This window comes from Pseudonaja textilis, chromosome 2 (genome assembly GCF_049901715.1).
Source record: "Pseudonaja textilis isolate UNSWEBS1 chromosome 2, rPseTex1.2, whole genome shotgun sequence".
Lineage (NCBI taxonomy): Eukaryota > Metazoa > Chordata > Lepidosauria > Squamata > Elapidae > Pseudonaja > Pseudonaja textilis.
Genome location: NC_141991.1, coordinates 133,151,096 through 133,171,473, shown reverse-complemented (window position 1 = coordinate 133,171,473; position 20,378 = coordinate 133,151,096). Strand labels below are relative to the sequence as shown.

General features: G+C 39.6%; 1 protein-coding gene across 2 annotated transcripts in view; it reads left to right on the top strand.

The window, feature by feature from the left end:
* ATF7 (activating transcription factor 7) overlaps positions 1 to 20,378 on the top strand; it is a 117,141-nt gene that overhangs the window by 83,378 nt on the left and 13,385 nt on the right. For both annotated transcript variants that reach the window (XM_087925358.1, XM_026714852.2), the window contains exons 3-7: positions 6,932 to 7,028; positions 12,228 to 12,346; positions 17,502 to 17,636; positions 19,086 to 19,243; positions 19,951 to 20,050. In XM_087925358.1, the coding sequence (XP_087781484.1) occupies positions 6,932 to 7,028; positions 12,228 to 12,346; positions 17,502 to 17,636; positions 19,086 to 19,243; positions 19,951 to 20,050 (609 nt within the window). The remainder of the gene's footprint in view (positions 1 to 6,931; positions 7,029 to 12,227; positions 12,347 to 17,501; positions 17,637 to 19,085; positions 19,244 to 19,950; positions 20,051 to 20,378) is intronic.

Sequence of the window (20,378 nt, the reverse complement as noted above, 5' to 3'; positions counted from 1 at the left end):
CATAGAAGTGAAAATGCTAGCCATTGCAGTTTTCTAATATTATTACAAAATTTGGCAGAGATATTATTCCCTCAGTCCATGGCTGACAAGCCTGTCCAAAGTTTGGAAGTGGCAAATTTGAGAGAGATTAAAAATACTGATTCTGTATTTCCAATTCCTATCCTTTTCATTTTATGTTCCATCACTTCGCCTTCTGTATGCAGACAAATGATTTAGAGCTGAAATGTTACATTTTGCCTCCAGGTTTTGGCATTAATTAGAAAACAGCTGAATCTGTTTCAGTTTGCATGAAGCACATTGTAAAGCTACTAAAACCCTATCAAAGCTTGTAAACTTCTGCATTGTAGAACAAAGGTGTGTGTTTTCTTTTTGCAATGCCGATATAAGGATGTGTGGCATAAATACAAGAATAGATATTTCTATCCCAGGTAGTTAATGTAAGGCAGGACCAAGGTCAGCTCCCAAGGCAAATTCCCAGTATCAATAAAAGAGCTTCACCAACCATATGAATTCAACAGTCCAATAAATAATGCAGTAATCATAATGCATATCTTACTCCAGTTAGCAAAATATTCATATGGGTAATTACATAGTATGGAGCCTTACATTTTTCTGCTGGATGTTCCTCTAACTGTTTCTATTTGGAGCAGTGGTACAATTTAATGGTTTGATGGCTGAGTTGTGATGCAACTCTTTAGATGCCCATTCAGTTGTGAAGTACACAACTTGCATTTATCCACCAATTTACCACCTGCTCTCTCTCCCTCTGCCTTACAACTATCCTTTACAACTGTTTTGGCATTCTTGATACATAAGACCAAAAAGCTGAGTCTTCTCAGCCTGATAATATGAGGAAGGAAAATACAATTTCATGTTTTTAAACTTAGTTCAAGGCATCGTAATGGAAACAAAGACTAATGAATAGTTTGTTTCTGCTGCAAACATTGATGTGGTTTGTCTCAGAATAAATGAGGTTCAAATCACAAAATAAATATACACAAAAGTGAATTGATAAACAGGTTGATTTTCCAGGAGCTCTTCCATCCTGAGTTGCAGAATGCATACTGCAGCTCTGGGAAGCCCATGTTCCTCCGCTTCCTCCAGTCTCCTGCCACCCCAAACATTGGGTCCCACATAGCCTCCAACTTTAGCCAGAGAGCCATGGCGGCACAGTGATTAGAATGCAGTATTGCAGGCTAATTCTGCCGACTGCCAACAGTTCAATCCTGACCGGTTGACTCAACCTTCCATCCTTCTGAGGTCGGTAAAATGAGAACAGAGATTGCTGGGGGCAGTATGCTGACTCTGTAAACCACTTGGAGAGGGCTGTAAAAGCACTGTGGTATATAAGTCTATTGCTATTGCCTTAGTACTGTGCCTCACCATCTCGCTGCCCCCTCCCCAGCCAGGCCTCAGGTGATGCCACCCTGGCTCATTCACCCTGCACATCCCAGGGTTGCATCTCCACAGAGCCTCTGGATCCCAGGCCAGCAGCAGGAGAGGGTAGAGGACTGTAGGGATATGTGAGAGTCTACAAAGGGATCCAAAAGGGCAGAGATGAGGGGGAGACAGGTGTCGGGGGGAGGAATCCAAGCACCCCTGCAGTTGAATTTTGATCATGTGATTGTGTTGGGTATGACATTGATACACCAACTAAGTTTGGGTGAATAAATATATAAAACCAAGGTTTGGGTGTTTGTAACTTGTAGCTTTAAGCACCAAACTGCTTGTAATTAACTAATTAAGGGTACGGAATTTGTTAACAGCAAATTCCAGAATAGATTAAAGGTAGCTGGAATAGAGCACAAGAAATCTGCACCATACAGACCACAACACAACGCATTTATTGAGAGAAGAGGCCAAACACTACAGGCAATGGTTAGAACAATGTTAACTGATTCTGGATTACCTGATTCTTTGTGGGGGGAGGCCACAATGTGTGCTAATAACATATTGAACAACGTTGTTAATACAACTACTGGTGAAATACCATTCACCATGTGGCATGGCAGGAAGCCTGATCTGAGTTACCTGCACACATTTGGTGCACCAGCATGGGTGCATATCCCTACACAACTCAGGCGTAAAGGGCAACACAGAGCTAAACAATTATTCTTCGTTGGTTACCAAGCAAACCATAGGGCATATAGATTTTGGGAGAAAGGCACATCTAAGGTGTTATGTAGTGCCAATGCCCAATTTCTAGAGCACGTAGGATGGGATAAGTTAGAACAGGATAACAATAAAGAAGTAATTATTGAATGCTATAGAAATCCCATTAATTATCCCTGTAACTTTAAGAATAAAGTAAAGAGACAAATACAGGCAGAGATAGAGCCCATAAAGGAAGAAATAGTACCAATAGCTGAGCAAGCTGAGGAACATGAACAGGTAGTAATTCAAAAAAGTCCTCAAACAAGCCCTGCAATTCCCAGAAGAACTACACGAATATCTAGACCGCCTGATAGATACCAGGCTAACACAGTGTGCCAGATTAATAAAGTTCCATATGCTGTAGATGAAATAAACATGTATCCTACTAAAGATAAGGAAAGTTGGTATGCAGCAATGAATAAGGAATTAAAATCCTTAAAGGATATGAAAGTATATGAAAATGCGAGATTACCTGTTGATATAAAAACCCATTGGCTGCAAATGGATTTTTAAGATAAAAACTGAAAAAGATGGTAATATAATCCATAAGGCACGATTAGTAGCCCAAGGTTTTAGACAAGATGCCAATGACTATGATGAGGTATTTGCACCTAGCCTTAAAGCAGCAACATTAAGGGCAGCTTTAGTGTGGGCAGCAAGTAAGAAATATATAGTCAACCATCTAGATGTAGAAACTGCTTACTTGCACGCTCCACTAAGACATACTGTATACATGAAAAAACCTATTGGATTTAAAGGTGAAAATAATAATGATTATTGGTTGTTAAAAAAGAGCCTCTATGGTCTTAAACAATCAGGCTATGAATGGAACCAGTATATTGTAAAGGAACTAAACAATATAGGGTTTAAAGCTGGTTTAGCCGATCCATGTCTATTTAAAAGGGAGACAAATGGGAAAATATCATTATTACTATTATTCACAGATGATATTGCTTTGATTACAGAAACTAATGATGAAGCCAATAAAATAATAGCATCATTAGCTAAGAAAATAAAAATCAAGCAATTAGGAGAGATAAAGAAATATCTAGGTGTGAATATACTGAAAACACAGAAAGGTTTTAAGATATCTCAGGAGGATAAGATATCTAAATTGCTAATAGATTATAAGATGGAACTTTGTAAGACTGCAAAGACTCCAATGAGTCAGGATATTTGCAAAATGGATACTCAAAGTCCCAAGTTTGATAAGGTAATATATCAATCTTTGATTGGTAGCTTATCATACATTAGCAATTGGTCAAGGCCAGATATTGCTTATGGTGTTAATCAACTGGCACGACATAATAATGATCCACTTCAATGTCATTGGAAAGCATTAAAGAGAATTTTAAGGTATCTTAAAGGAACATTACACCATGCACTGTATCTAGAACCAAAAGGTGATCTAATACTGAGTGCTTATGCAGATGCTAGTTTTGCATCAGAAAGAGACACAAGAAAGTCGACTTCAGGAACAGCCATAATGCTGGGTAAGACATTAATAGGTTGGAAGTCAATAAGACAACAGCATATAAGTTTGTCTACTATGGAAGCAGAATTCTCCTGTTTGTCATTATTATGTACTGAATTAATCATGTATAAGCAGATGATGAATGACATGGGATTAACTGTAAATTATCCTATAATTGTACATGAAGATAATCAGGCAGCAATTCAAATGGCCACAAATATTGCAGTAAAAACTAGGAGCAAGCATACAGATTTAAGGTATTTAAACGTTAGACAATCTGTAAAGAGTAAAATGATACAGCTGGAGTACTGCATGTCGGAGGACAATATAGCTGATAACTTTACTAAAGCCCAAGGTGCCATTAAGCACCAAGAGAGTTGTGTAAAGTATGGTTTTAGATTGTAAGGGTATTGTATATTTATATCACCCAAAAGGGGAGAATGTTGGGTATGACATTGATACACCAACTAAGTTTGGGTGAATAAATATATAAAACCAAGGTTTGGGTGTTTGTAACTTGTAGCTTTAAGCACCAAACTGCTTGTAATTAACTAATTAAGGGTGCAGTTACAAACGGCAATAAAAGGCAGTAGGGGAAACGTAACCTCTCTCTGCTTGTTATGTCTGCTTGCTACTGTTTGTTTGCTACTGTTTGCTACAACTGTTTGAATACCTGAACGAAAGGACTATTTCACTGATGTGCTGATATCCTGTGAATACTCAGCGTTGTCTTCAAAAGGAAAGGTATCAGAGGAGAAGATATCTTTATAAGCAGATAAGGATATAGAACTGACTAGTGAATGAACTAAGTTACTGAATGGATATATTTGTGAATGACATATGGACTGATTGACAATGTTTAAACTCTAATTGGATTAAACAACTATTTAAACTACAAAAAACAGTGTTTGTCATCAGTGTGTGTAAACTCTAGGGCCCTTCCTCTCTCATTTGGCTGCCTGGCTTGACTGCTGCTGCACATTCTGTTTGGGGGTTTGTCCCCAATCACTAACAGATTGTGAGAGCACTGCAATAACTACAGGGACCAGTCATTATAACTTCAAACAGTCACTGAATGAATGGTCATAAATTGAGGACTACCTATAATCCGCTTCATTCTTGAAGTAAACGAGTATGGCTTCTCAGGTAGTGGTATCCACCTAGAGCACAGGTGTCAAATTGATGGTGTCACATTACAGTCACATGTCATCACCGTTTTTCCATCACACGCGGAGCTGGGATTGGCATGGCCTGCGCATGAGGCATCCTGCCTGCGGGCTGCCAGTTTGACACCCCAGGCAGGGTTTGGAGTAAAAGCATGGATCCTGATTTTTTTGCTCACAAGGGGAAAACCTGCTTTTAATACTTTCATAGCTAGTACCCTTTTACTTCGCTTTGAGCATATCTATGGCTGGACTAGAATTTTTTTTAAAAGCATTCTAGAAAATAGCAGCCGCTGCAAACTGCTTCTGGAGCATTGTTTACACACACACACACACACACACACACACCAAAAAAAGGCATGGTTGCAGTCGCTCGGTTAACTCAGAAGCATTTTTTTTTTCCTTTTCAGAATCTAGAACAGGAAGAATGTATAATAAATGGGACATTGGAATATACTTTCAGTTCGGTGTGGGATTACTTGTTTGTTCTGAGTACCCTCAGGATGAAGTACAGGTAGTTCCCGACTTACAACTGTTCATTTAGTGAACTGTTAAAAGTTACAACAGCACTGAAAACAGTGGCTTATGACCGTTTTCCACAGTGGCCACCTTTGCGGTATCCCCATGGTCAGTGATGGGATTCAAATGTTTTTACTACCGGTTCTGTGGGCGTGGCTTGGTGGGCGTGGCAGGGAAGGATGCTGCAAAATCTCCAGTCAGAGGTGGTATTTGCCGGTTCTCCAAACTATTCAAAATTTCCGCTCCCGTTTTTCCAGAACTGGTCAGAACCTGCTGAATACCACCTCTGCCCATGATCACATGATCAAAATTCAGGTGCTTGATAACTGGCTTATATTTATGACGGTTGCAGTGTCCCAAAGTCATGTGATCGCTTTTGTGACCTTCTGACAAGCAAAGTCAATGGGGAAGCCAGATTCACTTAACAACTGTGTTACTGACTTAATGATTGCAGTGATTCGCTTAACAACTGAGGGGAAAAGGGTCATAAAATGGGGCAAAACTCACTTAATGTCTCACTTAACAATAGAAATTTTGGGTTCAGCTGTGGTTGTAAGTCGAGTACCTATACAGTACTGATTTGTTCTGGCACTTGATAGTTATGGAACAACTGCTCTGTAGAGCTGTGGTGAAGATGGCATTTTAAGTGTTATCAACTAAGTGGAAGTAACAAAACATTTTTTTTCTTTTGAAATAAGAAAACTGCTAGTTTTTGTGCATTTACTGTAGTAGGAAATGAAATACAATATACGGTATCTTTCTCTAACAAAGATAGCTGTTGTTTATTTCTTTTCCTTTCAGTTCTGCAGGAAGGACTGTTTATACAGAATTTCAGTGGCTAGCTAAAATACAGATGATTAATCAACACCTTTACATTGCTTGGAAACCCCTAGCGGGACTATATGACACATCCTTGTAGCCTTGAGGGTGTCCATGTTTGCTCCCAAGGTCCCAGAGACCAGCTATTCTTAATTCCTTTTTGTAATCATGCTGCAGGTGCAGCATAGCATATTCTGGCACACAAGATATGCAGGCCATTATTCACTGGGAGCAATGATTGAGTTGTTGCATTTCTCTGTGTTTGCATCCATTAGAATAAAGATCTTGGGCCAGCTTATTTCTGTCATGTTTCATAAACGGCAGGATCAAATCACCTCGTAGATGCCAGCTCTGTTTGGCACCATTCAAACCATTAGCTGATCCTTCCCACCCCCTCCATTGCCAGTGGTAAATAATTTCTCTCTCCATTAGTCAATAACAAAATCGACACATTTTGCCGGGTACTGCAGAGAAAGAAATACACTTATCCTAGTTGAGTTGCAGTAACTATATACACTGTTGCCTCCCCCCCCCCCTTTTAAACATTTTTGATTATTAAACCCATTTCCTTCTGTTGGCTGGGAACACTGCATGTTATGGTTCTCCTCCCCCCCCCCTTTCAATTTAGAGAGATTGTGTTTGCACAGCACTTCTCTCACAATCTGTCATGCTCTGTTTTGTTTAGCGCACACTTTAGAGATTTTATTATAGCCTCTGTCTTAGGGCCTTTCCTTCCCAACCCAAATCCTGCTGCAGAATGTAACATTCTAGGATAAAAATGCATGTACTTGTCTCATTCCAGAGATTTACCAATGAAGACCACCTGGCTGTTCATAAACTCAAGCATGAGATGACATTGAAATTCGGTCCTTCCAGAACAGATTCCGTCATCATAGCAGGTACGCACCATGTTCCAGATCAATTTTAAGGGGAATGGTTAATACAGCCCATTGTAAGATTGATAGTAAGAGCTTGAATGCACTAGGTATTATTCCACCTGTTTTGCAGACTTCAGTTAATCAAGGTAAAGAAGGAAGGAAGGAAGGAAGGAGGGAAGGAGGAAGGAAGGAAGGAAGGAAGGAAGGAAGGAAGGAAGGAAGGAAGGAAGGAAGAAAGAAAGAAAGAAAGAAAGAAAGAAAGAAAGAAAGAAAGAAAGAAAGAAAGAAAGAAAGAAAGAAAGAAAGAAAGAAAGAAAGGCTACTAAGTAGACCTGCCTTTTTATGTATTACAGAAGTGTCAGATGCCTTAAGAGTTAAAGATTTACAGACAGTTCTTTAACACGTCATGTGTAATTTCAGAGTGACAAACAATAGTTGACAGCCCAGCTTCCTTTTCTACTCCCAGGTGTCATTTTTCTTAAGTGGTAGGTGATCACTTAATACATTTGAAACCTCGCCTAGCACTTTGCTGGGAAGGCATTTGCAAAGCCCCAGACTACTCCCTCCTAACATGCACAGGTTTGAGGAAAATATTCCTGCCAGCCTAGCAGCAGCCATTTAACACAGAGAAGGCCATAGAGCATTCCTCTTCTATCAATTGTATTTGGGGTCTTTTAAAAACAAGACTGACAGGCTACAGATCTTGTAAGAAATTGTCTTGGTTATAAAGTCTCCAACAGAGAAGAAAAATCCTTCAAGACATCTCTTTCTCCCGTGTTGGCTGAGAACATAGAGAGTTGCAATTTCAACATACCTGAAGAGTACGAGATAGAGTTAAACAGTTATTTCCTTTACACAGACTGTCCTTGCATATTTTGGTTCCTTCATCTGCATCCCCTAGAAAGGGAGAATTGCAATTTCTTCTGCTACTGCAGTTTTGACAGGGAAAAGTGCTTTCATTCTTGGTTAAAATAGAAATATGGAAAGTCATTCGAACTAGTTTGGGTCCATGAATATACTTGTAGCAAGTCAACACTAATAAGCCAATATTGTTTCCTCTGTCAGGCAGACATACTGTACAATCTGAAATGGAGGAATTTTTTTCCCCATGATATCCCTGATCCTTTTTTTTTTTTCTAAATTTTGTTTTATTATAATTATTTTGAGGCATTATGTAAGAACTACAGGTAGTCCTCAGCTTATAACCATTATTGGGACCTTTCATCCCTAACATTGCAGTCATTAAGAGAGTTATGCCCAATGTTAACGGCCTTTTTGCCACAGCCATTAAGCGAATCACATGGTCATTAAGCAAACCCAGCTTCTCCCCCCCCCACCCCACCCCATGAACTTTGCTTGTTGGAAACTTCTCGGGAAGATCGCAAATGGCGACCATGGGACCCTAGGACGCTGCAGATGTAGTGAATACATGCCAATTGCCAAGGGCCAAAATTTCTGATCATGTGACCTAGGGAACATTGCAGTCGTCATAAATGCAAGGACCTATTATAAGTCATCTTTTTCAGTGCCTTCATAACTTCAAATGGTCATTAAATGAATGGTTGTACGTCTTATTTTGTGAGGATTGCTAACCATACTTAGTCTGATCAATTTTTCAGTAAATTATAACAATAATAGAAAGCACGCTTTGAGGGGCTTATTTTTTCCTGACATATGAAGGGATCGCTGGGCAAATAGTGCACATGCTGTAGAAGAGGATAAGAGCGTTGGGATTGGACAGAGGAGAGTGTCCTTAAGCACTCGCGCCCAGTAAATACCTAATAGTCAATTACAAAAAAACTATATATACATACTTCTTTAACACTGATGTCTACCAGGTTATGTATTGTGATACACACAGTGACTGTTTCACAGAATTGCCTGTCATTGATTCCTATAGAACTGCAGAAAAAACATAGAACATAGAACTGCAAAAAATATAGAACATAGAACTGCAGAAAAAAAACAATTGCTACCAATCTGCCTTTCACTGAGGACCTGTATACTGCGTGAGTCAAAAAGGGGACTGTGAAAACATCTACAGACCCCTCACATCCTGGACATAAATTGGTTCAACTTCTACTCTCAAAACGATGTTATAATGCAATAATGCATTGCACACCAGAACAACTAGTCACGAGGACAGTTTTTTCCCCGAATGCCATCACAAACAACTAATTCCCACAACACCGTCAAACTATTTACTAAGACTGTATTACTATTATTTTTTTCATCCTTCCTATTACCTCTCTCCTCTTACTTATGACTATAACCTTGTTGCTTGTATCTTTACGATTTATATTGTTTTATTTAGTTTCCTAGTATGATTTTGCTTATTTAGTACCCTATGACTATCACTGAGTGTTGTATCTTACAATTCTGATGAATGTATTTTTTATGTACACTGAGAGCTTATACACTGAAGACAAATTCCTTGTGTGTGTCCAATCACACTTGGCCAATAAAGAATTCTATTTTCTTGTTGCAGCTTTTGATTAAGTAGATGAATCACTCAAAGTTCCTGCTTTGCCTTTGCAAACATCAATTCATGCATGCCTCCCCCTAGCAATGACAGCAAACCAAGTTTCTGCCTCCACCACCAAATAACATAAAGTACAAATAAAAGATTCTCCTGAGATCCTCCCGGGCTTGCTCGTATCAACCAGCATATTAAAAAGTCCCAACAAGAAGTGGGTACAGTGGGCCAAAATCCAAATCAGAATATAACCCATTCTTCTGTGGCTGGATGGATGCAGCATGTCCAGTTTCATTTTAAAAATGTGTGTGGAGGGTAATTATAAAAATTCAAAATGCTGTGTTGGATTCAGAGGCCAAGCATTAATGGCTTCAGTGCTTTATACACAATTCTCTTTTCTTCTGTATAATGAATAGGAACAACAACAAAAAACCCCACATTCAAACATGCAGTATTCAAATCATAAAACATATCCCTTTTGACACTGAACATGTTTAAAATGTTATTTTACTGCATCGTGTACAGTGGTATCTCGGTACACATTGCTAATTGGTGCGGCAAGTATTTAAAAAGGGCAAGTCCCAAACAAACGATGTGACTTATCACGTGACCCTTTGTTTCAGCTGGGAATATTTTTCTGTCTGTCCCTTTTCTTATGTCAGCGACCTTTCCAGCATGTCCGACTTCCTTCCTGTCTGTTCTCAGCAGTCATTCCCCTCTTCCTAATGCCGTACATAGAGTACTAAACAAACACCGAGTACTGGAAAATGTTTTTGCATCAAAAATGTGTCGAGTACCAAATTTGACAAGTTTTGAAGCAGTCGAGTAGTACCAAGGTGCCGTTGTCAATTTAAATGCTGCAAGTAAATCTAAAAGAGGCATGCGGAAGCAGAAATGAGAAAGCTTTTAAAACGTTGCTCCTTCAGTGGCTTTTCTGCAACTAGCAAAAATCTAGCCGGAGGCAGCCAAACAAGGAAGGTTTTTGTAAATTTGGAAAGGGGACTGGCTCTCTCTCTCTCTCTCTCTCTCTCTTTTTTTAGGCCATTGATATGATATAGCTGGAAAGGAAGAGCAAGTGGAGAAGGAGGTTCTGAGAGGGATAAGAGCAAAAGTTAGACCTGCATATTCATTCCCATTCTCTCTCTCCCTCGTCCTCCCTTTCTCCCCCCTCTCTCTTTTCCTTATTAGAAGAAGGGATTGAAACTCTTCATAAACGGGATGTTCTTTTCATGTCTCACTATTTGGATAAGATACTAGCAAGATAGAGATTCCTTATTCCTTCCTCATTCTTGATAGTTTTAGAAGCATCTCTACATGCACACTGATGCATCTTCCTGAGATCCTCGGAAGCACAACTTCATGTCCCAGCACCCTTCAGAGCAGTAGAATGTCACGGGCTTTCATATGCTCCTACTGTAAGATCTCCCCCTCCTATTATGATATAGCCAATCTGTATTCGCTATTTTTCTAAGCTATCCTGCTCTTATCTTTTAAAATGCCCTCATTCATTCCTGCCTTTTTTAAAAAAAAGACTTTTTTAATTTTTAGACAAACATACACAAAACATAAAACCATCTTCCAGTTACATACGGTTGGTTGGTTACAAATCTTTTTGTGCATCCTCTCCATAGTCCTCACTTACAGTTTGTATAAATTCTCATATTATAAATCTAGTATATATATAGAGTATTCAGCTTTGTTCGGGTATTTTCCCACGTCATTATAGTTGTGCTTTTAAAGTTGTAGCAATGTTTTGGCAGAATCTCATCTGCCATCATCAGGCTTCTGTATAGTGTTCGTTTACAGAAGCCTGATGATGGCAGATGAGATTCTGCCGAAACGTCGCTACAACTTTAAAAGCACAACTATAATGATGTGGGAAAATACCCGAACAAAGCTGAATACCATACATATAAATACCCGCAAAAACTTAAGAAAACAAATCTAATATATATGTATACATTATTATCTTTGTTAATCATTTATTTGACTAAACTATTGTTCCATCATTTTATATGAGATATTCAAAATTTTAAGTTAATTTATATTATAACAATTCATTACAAAATCCTAAGTCCATCCAATAGTAGTACATTTTTATATTATGTTCTGTATCATTCTGTTATCCTTGTATTATAAAATTCTCTGACATATTTCATTTCCATATTTTTTGTCTAACCATTGATAAAATGAATCCCATATCTTATAAAATTGCTTATCTTCTTGTTCTCTAATTTCATATGTCAATTTACTCATTTCAGCACATTCCATTATTTTCTTAATAACTTCCTCCTGCGTTGGTATTTTCTCATTTTTCCAATTTTTAGCAGATACAATTCTAGCCGCTGTTAAATTAATTCCTGCCTTTAGGTCTTGACCAGCCCCTCCTACTTCTGACTGCATTATAGTTCTCCAAAAATGCAATTCATTTATACATACATTTTCCTGTCCCCATTACAGATTTAATACCACATATCATTGTAAAATACATAGAATTCTGTTCTATATTAATACATGGCTGAAATCCAATGTGCTCTGCACAGGGCAGGGTGGTGATGATGATGATGATCAAACCGACACAGACACAAGTATCTGAATAGTGGAATCCAAACTTTCTAGCATGATTAACTGCATTGTTACAAAACTGTGCTATAAATTAATATCCTGGCTGCTCATTCTGTGGGATGAATCACGGGCTTCAATCACATATTTCTTACTGCCTTTTCCTCTCCTTTGGCAAACAGATCAAACTCCAACACCAACACGTTTTCTGAAGAATTGTGAAGAAGTTGGTCTCTTCAATGAGTTGGCAAGCTCATTTGAACATGAATTCAAGAAAGCCTCAGAAGACGATGAGAAAAAGGCAAGAGGCAACGTTTTTTGTTCCTACTAAACTAAAACATTGAGCAACATGAGGGTCATCATCTGTATCAAGAAATGTTGCCAGCTCAGGGAGAATTTAGGTTTTGTTAGTCAAGGAGCCACACTTAACCATGGAGAGGGTGAGGGGCAACCAACAAGGCAAAGTTGGCGGTCTTTGTCATGCATGTAAAGTAGTGCTTAAAAGTATGCAAATTCTTTTTTGAGTTTTTGGTATTTCTGCATAAATATGAATTAAACATTAAATTAAATTAAAACATCTATTTTCCACACATGTCCTAAAAATAGAAAGAAAAGAAAGAAAACCCTATTAAACAAAGAAGTTGGAAACATTATACTTGTTTCTTTATTTATTGAGGAAAATGATCCAAAGCTGCATATTTGTCTGTAGCAGTGGTCCCCAACCTTTCCAGCTTTGTGGGCCAGTGGAGTGTGGGGGAGAGGGAATAGGTTCCATGCAAGCGGCGGGCACACAAATGGAGCTGCGTGCGTACTCGCCTGCCACTTCCATGGCCCAGTTTTGGACAGGCCACAGCCTGCCTGCAGCCTGGAGGTTGGGGACCTCTGGTCTATGGGGTAGATAGTTATGGGCATCCCTAGAGTGAAACGCATTGCACCTCTGCTCCAAGAGTTACATTGCCAGTTTGCTTCCAACTATATGTGAAACAGCTAGATGTGAAAAGATCACTTGAGTTTATTATCATAGTTACTAGATAGATATGCCATCTATTATAGTTATGTAGTCATTTATTAAAGTCACTAGTCACGTGGATTTTTTTAAAAAAACAATAACAGTATGCTGTGGTCATTTTCTGAGATACTGTTCCAAATTCCTAATCTACTGTAGAGCTCTGGGATTTTCTGGTGGCCTCCAGATTAGTACAAATGAGGCCCTAATCTGTTTTGCTTTCTGAAGATCAGCCAAGATCTACTGGATGCTTCCACCAGCTAGAACACTCCATCTTGGGCATTTGTTTGATTTATGATAAGATCTAAAAGAGAGGAAAAAATTGTAATGCCTCCGTGCTGCTTCAAGCTTTGCATCCCAGCCATAGCTAATGTCAGATTTCACAGAACCCAGTTAGTACAGTAATGAAAGAAATGTTGAAAAATAGATTTCATGAATTCATATTTTAAAATGAGAGTTTTTTTCCAAAGCATTGGAAAGGGATTCTTGGCTAGAACGCACATATATTTGTATTTTATTTTTCATATTTTTCTTCATTAAATCATCTGTATCTTATTCTGCTCTTGGAAGTGGTATCCAAATGCTGCTTGTTTGAGTTCACATTTTCCCTCCCTCTTTCTCTAATAAACCTTAAAACAGGGAGCATTCAAATTGAATTATTTATTAAATAAGAATTTAAAATAGGATTAGACCAGCCAGAACAAGAAACTAAGCAACCCTTGATCTCTTTATGTCTCATATTATACTTTTTAATATAAATAAACAGCCACGGGTCTCTTAATGAAATCCTTATCTTGCCTGCTAAATTGCTGCCTTGCTGTTCCCATTGAGCCATTCCTTTATGTCTGTCTGGGTTCCTTGTCTTTTAAAAAAATGTGTGGCAGCCTTGAATCTTAATTTTAGTTTTTAATTTGAAGTTTTGTTTTATAGCCAAACACTTTATGTGTTTAGACCACCCATAACCCTATTGCTGGACTTTTTAAAATAGCTACCACTGCGACTCTTAATTTGGTGGAGTTTGTCTCCCCTTCCTCCTAGTTAAATATATGACTCAGCCTTAATATTTCTAACCTCAGCAAGAGCCTGCAGCGGTTCCAAGCCCGGCTAGTTTCATGCAGGCTGAAGGAATTACTCCTCCAAGAATAGAGCTGCCTGGATTGTTAATTCCAGCTGGTTTCCTAGTTAGAAAACTTGGCGGATTTTGCCCGCCACATTCACGGGATACTTTAAACGCTTGGCTAAATCGAGTCCAGTTGCTGGTGGTAGTTTTACTTTTGCGGATGTATGTAAGTTGATTAGAGGAGAGGAGGATGTTGCTTCTTCTGGGTAGTTCCAGCTAAGAGATGTTGATGATCTTTGTAGTTGAAAAAAAAAGATTGGGGTATTTCCAGATGGATGGGTGACTCATCTCCTGGGTCAAGACGAGTCATATGGAGAAGCTCCATATTCATTCGCTCCTCAGTGCGGAGGCCTCTTTTTTTAAAACCCTGCTGCAGGCCCAGACCTTGTTTTTAGTCTTTATGCCATATGAAAAGGGCTGGAGGCACCTCTATTTTATCTTACAGCAACCCAATAAAGTAGTTTCTTCTGAAAGATAGTAGCCAGTTCGGCTGTTTCTCGGATACCTGCTGTTTCTCACAGAGAACTTGATGCTTCCTAGTAGATGTTTTCAGCAATGGTTTGTCTTCTGAATGATTCCCTAATGTGGTTCTTCCGCGGTTTATGTTTTCTGCATATCCTTGGCCTAAAAATGCTGACTGGGAATTCTGGGTGCTTTGGAGCTCCACTTCATTCAAGTGAAGCAATTTAATACTTTTAAAAAAATTGGACACGCTCCGGTTCTTTTAACTTTAGTTTCAAATCACCTCATTAAGTTGGTAGATGAGCAGAACTGAGGCATCCTCCTCCAAGAGGGTTAAATGTGATCCTCCTATTGCTAACCCTCCTATGAGATTGGCTTCATACTCTACTCTTAAAATATGTCACTCGTGGTTTGTCAGGAGTGACTAGAAATTAAGAAGCTTGTAACTACTTACAGATGTATTAGCCTGATTAATGTTAATAACTGACTTTGAGCTGCAGTACTTTGGACACCCACTTGAGTGTCATCATCCACGGTGGTGGCCATTTTCTTTTATTTCTACAGACATTTTTCAGTTACAGGATTAGTAAAGCAAATGGGAAAGTTCAGTGGTAGAACATGTGTTTTGCATGCAAACCATCAAAATGCTTTGAATCAATCAGTTTTTCAGAAAGTTAAAAGGCATTATCTAGCAGCCTTAGGGAAAAGCTCCCCTTGAATGGTGGGAAAACGCTTAAAGTTATAATGTTTCTCTAAGAAGGTGCCCTCTAGTTATATTAGGAGTGTATATCCCAGAAAAACAAGCCAAAATTAATTATAGCCGCAAAACCTCTCGAACAGTGGCCCTCAAGCTTTTGGGCACCAGGGATCGGTTTCAGGGAAAAAATTTTTTCCACAGACTGGATGGGGCTTCGCTTGTATGTGCAGCCTAATTGGTGGGATGCTACGGAGCAGTGCTGGTCCACAGACCGGGGGTTAGTGACCCCTGCTCTAGAGGGTACCTGGTTAGAGAGAATTGAACTGGAACATACTGGGCCTGTGTTAAACAAATAAGAAGCTAAAGGAGAAACAACCAGGAGATGGCAAAGTCTGAGATTCGGCATGTAATATGACAGTTTGTGTGGTCGATGACCAGGCTGAGCCAGAGGGGGAGGTCAAGCATGTCATCAGTCTGGAGTCCCATCACACCCACAAGAGATCTAAATCTAGCCCTCCTTGAATTCCGCTGACTCTTATCTACTGCCAATTTGTCTTGACCATTAGTAGTTCAGCTTCTTGTTTAGAGATGGCGTGGAATAAATTTCTACTGATTTGGTCCCTGATTTCTTGCACCTGATGGTGTGTATTACAGCACAGAAGAGGGCCCTAAAGAAACATTTAACTGAAGATTATGCACAAGAAGTAGCCAGCAGAAGACCAACGAGGCGGCAATTAGCAGATTGCTAAGCAAAGAAGGAAAGAAAGATGATCTAATTAATTGTTACCCTGGTTGCCCCTGTTGGTTTTCTTTGGTAACCACTAAAAGCAATTTTCTGCCTTGAATACATGGAAAAGTAGCTTGTTTGTGCTGACTGGCCTTTTCGCCTCCCAGCGGCTCATTATACCCTTTTTTATCACCTTGGCGAACTCCATCAAAGGCCTTGAGCAGGTATTAGGCCACTTTTGATTGCTCCAAGACTATTTAATGCGCTATTTCTCTTTCTGCTTTGCTATGCACAATGCCATTTCTTCCTGCTGTACTACGACCCGGAGATCTATGAGCACAGCAAGCTGTTGTTCACAAAAAATTGGAAAAGGCCACGCTGAGCTGTTGAAATGAAAATAGGTGTGGTGGCTAGCTGCCAGGCTCAGGCATATGGTTGGGTTTTATTACAATGGCCTAGTCATAGGTTTGTAATAAGTTACATGGCTCTCTCGTTGGCTTTTGACAAATCAAGCAATAATTCAAAAGTGACTTATATCGCGGATTCCAGCACTTCTGTGAATGAGCCCGGGGGTGGGGGTGGGATTGTGACCTGCAGGCCCTCCAGCTTTATTTTTATATTTGCAAAGTTTTACAGGAAAAAAGGGTTGCCTGTATAATGCTATGTACACAGTCTCCAAAATACCGCCTTTCTGGTTTAATAAGCTATTAGGGTCTGAGCAATTTAAGACAGACATCTAACCTGACATTCATGTGAAGAAGAGTAGCAGGTGTCCTTGGTGGGGGCAAATTGCTGTTTGTATAATCTGCATTGCACTGTTTCAGCCCAGGGATTGTAAGAGCATCCTCGACAGTCGTCTTTAGTAAATACAATGCGTGGAACAGCCCAGTGCACATACTCTGGAGAGAAGTTCCCTAATGACAGGCTCCAGCACGATCCTGAAAGCTCAGAAGAATAAACCTTTGGTCCCGGTGACTGACTCAGATTAGATCCTGCAGTCTTTAGTATATCATTAGCTTTTCTGGACCAAAAAGCTGATGTTAGCATCAGAAAACCAGGATAATTGAGCTGTGGTGGCGCAGTGGTTAGAGTGCAGTACTGCAGGCTACTTCTGCTGACTGCCAGCTGACTGCAGTTTGGCAGATCGAATCCCACCGGGCTCAAGGTTGATTCAGCCTTCCATCCTTCTGAGATTGGTAAAATGAGGACCCAGATTGTTGGGGGCAATAGGCTGAACCGCTTAGAAAGGGCTGTAAAAGCACTGTGAAGCGGTATATAAGTTTAAGTGTTATTGCTGTTGCCATAAAAAGTGTCACAAGCATTGGTAGTCATGTTTCTAGGCTTTACTAACTAAGTTCGTGAGTGGTGGGCATGCAGAAACCTGCAAAGCACATCACAGGAGCTTTGGGCACTGTATTAAAACATGTATTTTGTGTTTCCACAGTGTTCTGGTCCTCTAGATATGTCTCTTCCCTCTACCCCAGACGTCAAAATCAAAGAGGAAGAGCCTGTTGAAGTGGATTCTTCTCCTCCAGACAGCCCAGTAGAGAGTCCACAGTCACCACAGCCTAAGGAGAAGGTGAGCTTTCAGGAAGTACAGGTAGTCCTCGAGTTATGGCCACAACATTTATGTTGCTAAGTGAGACGTTCGAGAAAGTGAGTTATGCCCCATTTCACGATTTTTCTCGCCACAGTTGCTAAATTAGAAAAACCGTTGTTAAGTGAATCTGGCTTTCCCATTGATTTTTGCTTGGCAGAAGGTCACAAAAGGAGACATCACAGGACCCTGGGACACTGCAACCATCATAAATATGAACCAGTTGTTAAGGATCTGAATGTAAATCATGTGTCCATGGGGATGCTGTGGCGGTCGTAAGTGTTAAAAACGGTCATAAGTCACTTTTTTCAGTGCCATTGTAACTTTGAATGATCACTAAATGAACTGCTGTAAGTCGAGGACTACCTGCATTATTTTAATCTGCTTTTAATGGCTTTTGCTCGTTCTGAAAAAGATGCCCTCTGTATAAGAACAAAAGCAAAACTAGCTGTCTTTTTATTTCTGATAATAGTAACATAGAGGCAAGAGATTCAGAAGTATTAGTCAATTTAATCCTATAAACCCGAGTTTCCTGCTGGACTTGCTACCCATTTTCTGATTCTTTGCTGGGTGTAAGAACTGGCGCAGTTCCATGCCAGGGACAGATGCATGAAAACTGCTGAAACAATTTAAATTATCACCACCCCAGTGTTTTCTCTGTGCACTCGTTTCTTGGCTTCATGTCTGCTGGCAACTCCACATTCCTAGTGATGGATCTCAACCAAATCATAAAGCAGGAAAGAGCTCAGAAGAATGAAATGAAATTTATGGAAACGTGGCTTATCACTGCTCTTGGAAGTTCTTGCTACTAAAAAAAACGCATTGGGATTGGATTTTAATTTTAATGAACATCTATTTGCATTCCAGATAGTTCCTATATTTCGCTCAGAGTTTCAATTGCCTATTATCATCTACCTGCAGATCACATTAATCCATGCTTTCCATTCTATTGTACTACTTTGTGAGGGACCTGATAGGGTTAACATGATATTAAATCCCAAACTATTTTTTTGGTACAAAACTACAAAATGCTATTAATAAATCTGTTTGACTCATTTCTTAAATCAAGCAATCCTTGTAATAATTATCCTGATTATAATGAAACTGAGTGCTGTAGATTCCTGGTTTGAGATTTGGACCTTTTGTCTTTAGATAAAATTGGGATTTTTGAAACTACATTCATGTAATACTTATAGACCTCATCCCTGTTAGTTATTTGGAGTTAGCAGAGTGTTCTTTGTTCTGCCTTAAGGAAGAGGGATGTTTTTGTATTTTTATGCCATGTTTGTATGTTTCCATCAATTATAATTAGTAATATGATATATAATGTAATTTGGTAATCAGTAAGATAATAAAGCTGTAAAAATTTACAGCATTACAAAAGGGTGACGGTGGTGGGAATCTGGCACTGACTGTCTGCATTTCTCTTAGGAGAGCGCTTCAAAACCTATTATCATTTCTACACCTACTCCAACTATTGTACGTCCTGGATCTCTGCCACTGCACTTGGGATATGACCCCCTACATCCAACTCTCCCTTCTCCAACCTCAGTCATCACCCAGGCTCCACCTTCCAACAGGCAGCTCGGGTAAGTAGAAACTTTAAGGGAAGAGAAAGCATCCTAAGCAGATTAGAATTGAGCATTTTATCAGGTAGAATTTTCTCCTGAAGTGTTCTGGTATCAAATCTTATATGGTATGGCAGTGGAATATATAATTGCCCAGGAATAGCCATGAGGGAAGAAAACATGTCCTAAGATATAGTTTCGTCATAGTTAAATTCTTTTATTATTGCCATTCCAGTTAGATTTTGAAATGGATTGGGAGAAGAAGCAGGCTTTAGTTACATATAGTCCTTGCTTAGCGACTGCCATGTTTAGCAGCCACTCACATTCATGACGGGGATGAAAAAGTAACTTGGCAACGGGTCCTCATATTTATAACCTTTACAGATCTGTAAAGGGAAAAAAATGAAGGTCATAAAATCATGAAGTTTCCCTTAGCAACCACTTTGCTTAATGACCCGGTTGCTGAATGAGAAGTACTGTATTCGTTTAGAACCAACTGTGGCTTTGCGAGCCATGTTTACTCTGTCAATTTAGTTAGCAGTTAAAAAGTTAGATTAAGAAATCAGTTTGTTGTCCATTGGTTAGAGCACCATGGAGAATTTGGATGGGACCCATGAATCAAAGAGAACCATGTGCAACCAGGGTTTGCTGGAGAGAGAGTTCCCTCGCCTGCCAATTGGACTGAAGTTTGTTTGACGCGTTTTCTTTTTGCTTGAAATCTTTTCCAGGTCTCCTACCAGTTCTGTACCACTTGTCATGCACCTTGTGAATGGACAGACTATGCCGGTCCTTCCTGGCCCACCCGTTCAGATGCCTTCTGTCATATCGGTAATGAAAGTTTCCAGCATGGCTGATTTTGATAAAGGAAGGGACAGCTTTTTCCCTTTGCAGAGCATATGGGGCACTTTAATTTGCAAAAATTGACATCTCCCTCTACTTCTCTGCATGAGATAAGCCTGTGTTGGAGTAGAGGACATAGGGGTGGTGAGAGCCACTGCCTGTGAGGGTAGCAGTGCCTGCCAACCAAGTCATTGGTCAGGAAGGCTCAGGCTGAATCCTTGTATGAACAGATGGCCGGCCCTGTTGGTTCTGGGGCTGGGAATGGCAGGCTTTCTGATTAGCTAGCTTTGTGCTTGAAACCATTCAAGCTTGCAGA